We start from the raw sequence: 8,571 nt of genomic DNA, 5'->3' as shown, positions 1-8,571 counted from the left end.
TTGCCTTCGTAAATAAAAAATGGTTGTCTTTGATGAGCAAAATTTATATACAAAATAAATCAATCATGAATCTATTGTCCAATGTTTCTAAATTCATATTTTAAAATTTTGAACAAATATTCATTAAAAAAATCCCCAGTTACAATATTTGCTATTACAATTTAAAAAACAAAATCATAAATTGTAAATATTATATTCTGTGTCTAATTTGCAACAAAGATATTTTCTATTATAATGTAGTTGTGATATCCATGTTAATGGGAATAAAACAAACAAAAAGTTGAAACTGTTCGCATGTGCAATTCAAATGCAATCGGTAAAGCTGTTATATTGGGAAACACAGTTGACAGGGTTCTCTGTAGATAGGAAAATTAAGAATCCTTAATTTGTTCTTGTTTCTCATGTAGCTTATCAATAATTTTTTGAGTAATTGTATGTAAAACATGGAGTGTTCTCCATACCAAACCCTTCTTCACGGCACACGCACACCACTTCTTTATCAGTCCATGCTCGATAAGAACATCTTCAAACTCCTTGTTAAATTTGCGGAACATTTTATCAGACTGGTCGGTAATTACCGTTGTAATTATCAATTCTCCTTCTCGCAGGTAAAACGTTGACAGAAATTGTTCAAGGGATAGATGAGTGGAGCTATTAATCTCAACCACAGCGCATATGATGATTGCACTAGTAGAACCCAACCACTTGAATAAATCCTGACGGCACATACTCACTTCATCTGCGCAGAAGAAGCCCTCGGAAAAAAGAGATGGGTTTAAATTTGACTTTGCTCCATCCCCTGCTCTTGACATTATCAGAAGATAGTCTGATGGCACGCTCTGAAATTTTAAAAGAAAACAGTTTAAATTCTTCTACAGAAAATTGTTTTCATCTAGAGATTCACTCAAAACATCGATTGGAAAATATAGAGCATGTTATGGGAACAAAATTGATAATCAATCATGAAAGCAAAAGCCTATACCGACAGAATGAGAAATATGATTTTTGGTTAAAAAGAGGCTTCTAATCAATATACCTGCAACATGGCGATGCAATCCTGTATTGATGCATTGTTGCAATATAAAAGCTGAATTGCTCCAGATCCATGCAATTCTTCAATACCTGCTATCTCCTCCAGCTTTTCACAAGAGTAAATGCAAATGCTCTCCCACGAGCTTTCCCCACCTAAATTTATGAACTCAAGCTCTGGGCAATCACATACCGATAACCGTGCCACATTGAAGTAACAACATAGTGACACCCTCTTCAAATTTTTACATTGCTTCAGAAGAATAGACTTGAGCGCCATACATTCATCAATAGTAATCTTCTGGAGAGAGTTCATACCCTCAAGACGCAACTCAAGCTCAAGCTGCCAACACCGAGAAATAATTAGTTGCACAAGATTCTTGAGATGAGATATTTCTGACACAGTTTTGAGTTCTGTACAATCCTGCAAATGAAGACTCTTGAGTGTTGTTGGCAAAGTTAATTTCTGCAGCTTCTGACACCTGAATAGTCGAATCTCCTCAAGCTCGGGGCACTCACTAATGCATAGCTCTTTAAGATTTTTAAGATAATCCATTCCTAAAATCGTTTCCAATTCTCTGCAGCGTTGCACAATGAGTTTGATTAATGTTCTTGGCAATTGTATGGTGTGCAGCTTCTCACAAGAATTGATGTTTAAAGTCTCCAAGCAGCAAAGTCTGGCAAGACTTGGTAGCTCTTCAAGCTCCGGGCACTCGCCAATGCACAAATCTGTAAGCTTTGTAAGATTGCCGATTCCTGCCAATGTTTGCGATTCTCCCCACTGCTTCACTGTGAGTTTGATTACTATAGCTGGCAGTGTTAAATTGTGCAGCTTCTTACAACAGTCAATGTTAATCCGCTTTAAACAGTTGAGTCCGGCAAGGCTTGGTAACTCATCAAGCTCCTCACAGTCACTAATGTACAGATCTGCAAGCTCTGTAAGCGAGCCGACTGCAGCCACTGTTTTCAATTTTCTGCACCGCTGCACTGTGAGTTCCTCCAGTGTTATTGGCGTTGTTATGCTGTGCATATTCCAACACTCAACAACAACAATCCTCTTGAGGAAGTTCAAGCTGGAAAGATCCAACCCAGGCTGAAGCTCAGGACATTGTTTTATGTTAAGTTCTACAAGTTTTGTAAGACCAGATATTGTTGCTACTGTTTCCAATTGTCTGCAACTTTGCAGACTCAGTTTCATTAGACTTGTTGGGAGAGTTATGGTGTGCAGCCTGTCACACGAATTGATGCTGATTGTCTCCAAGCAGCAAAGTGTGGCAAGATTTGGTAGCTCTTCAAGCTCTGGACACTCACTAATGTATAATTCTGAAAGCTTTGTATGATTGCCGATTCCTACCAATGTTTGCAATTCTTTGCACCGCTGTACAGTGAGTTTCATGAGTGTCCATGACAGTGTTACCTTCTGCAGCTTCTCACAAGAGACAATGCTAATACTCTCCCAGCAGTTCATTTGGGCCAAATTTGGGAACACAAGCTCTGGACAATCACTTACGGGTAAACATGCCTCGTCAAAGTTACACGAAAGTGACACTCCATGCAGATTTTTACATTTGTTCAACAGGAGCTTCCCACATCCATCGATCTTAATGTTCTGGAGAGAGTCCATACAGTCTAGATGCAACCCAAGCTCAAGCTCAAGCTGCCGACACCCAACAATAATCAGTTGTAGAAGATTCTTGAGATAGGATAACTTTGACATACTTTTCAGGTCTTTACAAGTATCCAAGTGAAGACTCTTCAGTGTTGTTGGCAAACTTATTTTCTGTAGCTTCTCACACCTGAATATGCAGATCTCCTCAAGCTCCGGACAGTCTGATATGCAAAACTGTAATCCCGACACTCCTATAAAAAACCCACAATCAGAGACTTGAAGGCGATTGAGCTTCCTACATCCATCAATTGCAATCATTTCCAGGCAACTTGCCCCACAAATAACTGGCAACTCCTCAAGCTCGGGACACTTATAAATGCACAGCTCTGTAAGCCTTGTTAGATTGCCTATTCCTGCCATTGTTCGCAATTTTCTACACCGCTGCACTTTGAGTTTCATGAGTGTCATTGGCAGTATCATGTTGTGCACATTCCCACATTTAATAATGGTAATCGTCTTCAGGGTGTTCAAGCTGGAAAGATCTAACTCAAGCTGAAGCTGGGGACATTGTTTTACATTCAGCTCTGCAAGTTTTGTAAGATCAGATATTCCTACCACTGTTTCCAAATCTCTACAAGCTTCCAGACTAAATTTAGTGAGGTTCGTTAGTAGTGTTATCATGTGCATCTTTCCACATTGAACAATATCAATGCTCTCTAAACAGCTCAAATTCGAGAGAGACAGCTCAACCTCAAGCTCCAAGCACTCAGAAATTTTCAATTCTATAAGCTTTGTAAGATTAGATATTTCGGACACACTTTTCAGTTTTACAATTGCTAATTTTTCTAGCCAAATCATATCTGCAACTCCCAACTCGAGCTGAGGGCATTCACCAATTTTCAACTCCAACAACTCTGTCAGAGCAGATATTGCATGTATAGTTTTGAGTTCTCTGCAAGCATTCAACTCCAGAAGCTTCAGAGTTGCTGGCAATGACACTTTCTGCAGTTTTCCACACTGGAGAATGCGGATGTCCTCAAGGTATGTCGCACGCTCAAAACGTGGCAGCTCTTCAAGCATTGGACAGTCTGATATGGATAATCCCACCGGATCAAAGTTACCTGATATTGTTCTTAAGATTCCACAATCAGCCATCATGATGTGATTGAGCTTCCCACATCCATTAATTGCGATACACTCTAGGCAATTTGCACCAGAAATAATGGGCAATTCCGCAAGTTCCGGGCAGTCACAAATGTTCACCACATGAATCATTTTGAATGATATTCCTGACACTGTTTCTAAATTTTTACAAGCATTCAGCTCGAAACATTTTGCCTTGACAAACTTATCAACTGTTACCCTCTTCAGACGGTTCAAGCCCAACAGACACAACTCAAGCTCAAGTATCCAACACCAAGAAATGTTAACTTCTACAAGCTTTGGAAGATGAGATAGTCCTGTCACACTTTTCAAATGATGACAGTCTTTAATTATGACTTTCTCCAAGCAGCGCAGATGAGCAAGACTTAACTCATCAAGCTTTGGACATCTATTAATGTTCAATTCTACAAGCATCCTAAAGCTTGATATACCTGGCACACTTTTCAGATTACAATAAGCGATCCTAATCCTTTTTAGGCAGCTCAGAAAGCCAAGACTTGGCTCCTCAAGCTTAGGGCATGTACTAATGTTCAATTCTTCAAGCTCTGTAAAACTAGATGTCGCTGACAATCTTTTTAGATGTTCACACTTGCTAACCTTAAGACAATGCAATGTTTCAACACTTGTAAACTGCACTTCATTAAGGTTTATCAATGAAGAAAGATCTAAGGATTTAAGATTTGGACATTGATTTCCATTAGTTACAATTCTTATTATATTTTCTTGTTCTCTAATTACTAGATATTCAAGCAAACTCAATGAAGCCTTAACAATAACAGGATCTTGACCACCATTCAATAGGGCTATAAATTTTCCGCCTTGAATTTTTTGCAGAGATCTTGAAATCTTTCTACGTGTGTTCACCATCAAAAGTTTCATTTTTGACATGCGTTGTCTATCATTGAGTTCTCTTTCCACATGAGTCAATATTCCTAACAAATCTGGAAACTCTTCCAATAAAGTTCCATAAATTTTCAGCTCTTTCATTTGTGAAGAAGCCTGAAACTCGAAATAAAATTGTTATTAACTTTAAATTGTAGAAATAATAAAACAAAGTACCATAACATAATGTATTTTATCATATGAATTATAGAGACTTGATTTTTTATGGAAAATAAAAGAATACCTCTGCATCTTGCTGCCACAGTCTTTTGAAATATCCATTGCCGACTCTTAAACACTGCACATTTTGAAGCGGAATCCATGAAGGAATTTGCGGCTGTACGCTGAAATTCAGGTGGTCCTGACAACTTAGACGACTTGAATTGGAAGAATACGGTCTGCAATATACATACGGATAACAAAGGTGAAGCCATAACAAAGAAGACGACATCTCTTCTCTATCATCCGATTCTCGTAGAAAGAACTGAACTTCAGCATTCAGGGACTTATCAAAAATAGAATGGAAGCACCTTCCTTTGGTTTGAGAAAAGATGGTTTTCAATCCATTTGATTCCTGCATTCACTCAATGGGCTTAGATTGTCTTGCTTAGATTGTCTTGTGATAAGAAGTTAAGATTTCAAATATCATTTTGATTTGATATGCATCTGAAATTTTGAGGAGGAAGACACATACCAAAATTTTAAGCTCCTGAGGATGCCAAAGGCGACGAGGATGGCTTATTTCATTTGCTATTTCTCTTCGTAAGTCCCGCAGGTGGTCGTGCATTCTCAATACAGGCAGGGGATCTTCTATTTCTTCAACAAGGCTTTTCTCTTTTAATGTTTGGAGTCCATTTTGAGCATTCCATCCCGATGCATTCCACACTCTTATGGCTGTACACTTCAATTGGTCAACAAAGAAGCATGCTATATCCATGAAAATTTTGTTTTTCCTCGGGGCTTAGGGCATCAAAGCTTATTTTAAGCGTTCTTTGTATATCTGGATGCATTGTCGTACCAAGTTTTATAAGCTCTAACCTCCAGTAATTTTCATCTCGACCACGAACATGCCTTCCAAGAACTTGAAGAGACAACGGTAACCCCCCACACACACCTAAGAAGTCATCAACGAGATTCTCATATCCTCTTGCCGGATGGGGTTGAGAGAAAGCATGCCAGCTGAAAAGTTGTCTGGCATCATCTTTATCCATTCCTTTTAAATGATAACCTACCTTAATTCCCTCGGCTATAAGAACCCCTACATCCCGGGTTGTAATAATACAGGCTATTGCAAGACCTTTTAAGCATGTGCCCGATCGATAGAACATCTAACTGTTCTGGATGATAAACATCATCTAGAACAATTAGGAAGCTTAAAGAATTGCTTCTTTCTATACAATTAGAGATAGAGGTGGATCCTTCCTCTCTACTTTGAAAATTTAACCCATTTTTATCGAAGAGATCCTTGAGGAGTTTCATTTGTAAAGAACAAAAATTGCTTTTGGCTGAGGCTTCCCGAACATCAAACAGAAAACAGGCTTCCCGAACATCACTAAAATCAAAATTATACCTGTTCGGGAAGCCTCAAAGGAAGGCTTCATTCTTTTGGTGTTTCATTTGTTCCAAATAACAATTTGATAATTTTACAACAATATTGTAATGGAGGTGCATGGGTTATGTCAATTTTAGTTTATATAGAATATGTTATAAATTTGAAAGTAGTAGTGGGTCAATAGAGAAGTGAAGGATTTTATGAAAGATCTTAAAAAGATGTTACTAGAGATAATGTTTAATAAGTAAAGAAATGGATTTGAATTAACCATTGGATATTGGTGCTTATTGGAGTATAATTGTCATCAATCATTCAAAATTAAATCATTAATAAGTATTTATTTTTTTGTTTTTACAGGTTTGGGTTTTCCTTGGGTCTGTAGTGTCCACCCTTGATTTGACTTATTTTGACTAGAGTTGACTTTTATATAATGTTTGATAGACTTATCTAGACTATATTTTGATGATTTGGATGATAATTACTCATGTGCTTCAGTGACTTAGGATTGATGTTAGACACTATTGGACATATGCTATTTTGATTATCTATATGGATGTTGGTACTATCATGATTGATCATGTGATTTGATGATATATGTACTCGATGGATTTTATATGCTCACTATGTGATGGATTATTGATAGATTAGATTTATCATGGTTTTGATGATGATTATGATTACGCCAACCTTACTTCATGATTACATATGATGAGATGTTTATGAGATGTGTTGACTATTGTTTGACTGTCTTCATAATAGAGACGATTCCACATCACTCATTGCGAGTGCGATGTGTCGTCGCGATTCTCTATCACTTGCTTGTCTATATGTGTATATGTATATGTGGTATTGTCGTTTTGTGGTTGCAGGATTTTGCAGGTACCAAACATCGACTCCACCTAGCTTCACAAGTCTGAGCATGTCTTTAGTTCCAATGGCTTATGTGGTTTGGAGATGGCACGAGTTCCCCTCACATACTCTAGGTCTAAGTTGTTCACCGTGAGTAGTCGGCGTCTTGGCATAATTCGCCATGTCAGTTAATAAGCTTGGCCTTTTGGTATTGTGAGTTCAGTTTATACTGGTTTATTTACTTGATTATGTTAGAGAGTTATGTGGCTCTTGATGTGTAGTTTTATATTTGGTAATGTTTATTTTAAAGCATTTAATTTATAAGTTTTGAATATTTAATTATTTGATATTTATATTTATTGGATAATTAACGTTTATTTATTTATGATTATTTAATATTTGATAAGCCTTATTGATGTTTGATATTTATTTAATATTTGTGATTTAATCTTTAATGACATTTGATTATTTAATTATTTATTTGACCTTCTATGGTTTGATATTTACTTGATATCTTACATTTATTTGGTTCTTTAATTTATTTTATTAGCTTTTGGGTTATTTGATTTTTAATCCCCATTTGGATTATTTATTTACATCTTATATTTATTTAATAGTTTGACTTTTATTCCTAAGTGGGGTGTATGAACACATTAAATTAAATAAAGAAATAAAACAATCCCACTTAGCTGGATAAGAATATTTTATTTAGTTTACCTACCCTTCACTCTCATTGGTTAGATTCAAAATGGGTGAATAAATTATATTATATGGTGGGTTGGTATAATATACTCCAAAATGGAATATTTTGATTGGCCGAGATTGAGGCTAGGGTTTTGGATTATTGTTGCTTTTTATTTTCATTCCGCGAGGTTTTTTGTGTTGGTTGGCTCTTCTTTGAAAATTTCTCCAACAAGTTTTCTTCTTGGTTTTGGATTTCTTCTCTCTTGGTTTTGGCTAGAGCTTGGATTGGATTTGATTTGGCTTGCGAGAGCTCTTCTTCAGCTTCAATCCATTATTTCAAGTTGCAGGTTGGAGTTCTTCACTTTGCATTTTGGCTTTCAATGGCTTCTTTGTGTATGCATTGTGTCTGCATTGTTTTGGGTCTAGGTTGAAATATTACTTTACTCTATAGTTTTATTATTGCTGAAAGTTAATATTTGGGAGGGAAACTTTATGTTATGAGAGTTTTTATAGAGGGAGATATATATTTGGTTTTCCTGTTTATGGGATTTCTCGGCTCTGTGAAAAATTGTTTGGAAGATCTTTGATTGATTTATCCTTGTTTGTATGAGAGTAGTTTGGTTTTCCCTTTGTGATTCCTTCAGTTGTGATTGTCTTCATTGGATTCTCTGTGAGTTTTGCAGTGGTTCTGTTTGTTTTATGCCATGAAGATATTTGATTAAATCTTGGTTTAATAGTCTGAGATACTTTGATGTGTTTATACCTATGTATTCCTTGTTTCTGGGCATCTATTTTCATATGT

General features: G+C 36.6%; 1 protein-coding gene across 1 annotated transcript; it reads right to left on the bottom strand.

Annotated features, from left to right (window-relative positions):
* Positions 1-204: 204 nt before the first annotated feature.
* LOC131071621 (uncharacterized) lies at positions 205-6,218 on the bottom strand. Its single transcript, XM_059218633.1, has 4 exons — positions 5,379-6,218; positions 4,929-5,258; positions 1,037-4,801; positions 205-839 (listed from the first exon to the last, which is right to left on the bottom strand). The coding sequence occupies exons 1-4, from the start codon at positions 5,619-5,621 to the stop codon at positions 372-374; spliced, it is 4,806 nt and encodes a 1,601-aa protein (XP_059074616.1). The 5' UTR covers positions 5,622-6,218; the 3' UTR covers positions 205-371.
* Positions 6,219-8,571: the final 2,353 nt, after the last annotated feature.

Source organism: Cryptomeria japonica, chromosome 1, assembly GCF_030272615.1.
Source record: "Cryptomeria japonica chromosome 1, Sugi_1.0, whole genome shotgun sequence".
NCBI lineage: Eukaryota > Viridiplantae > Streptophyta > Pinopsida > Cupressales > Cupressaceae > Cryptomeria > Cryptomeria japonica.
Note: the sequence above shows the minus strand (reverse complement) of the source record. Positions and strands in the feature narration are given on the sequence as shown.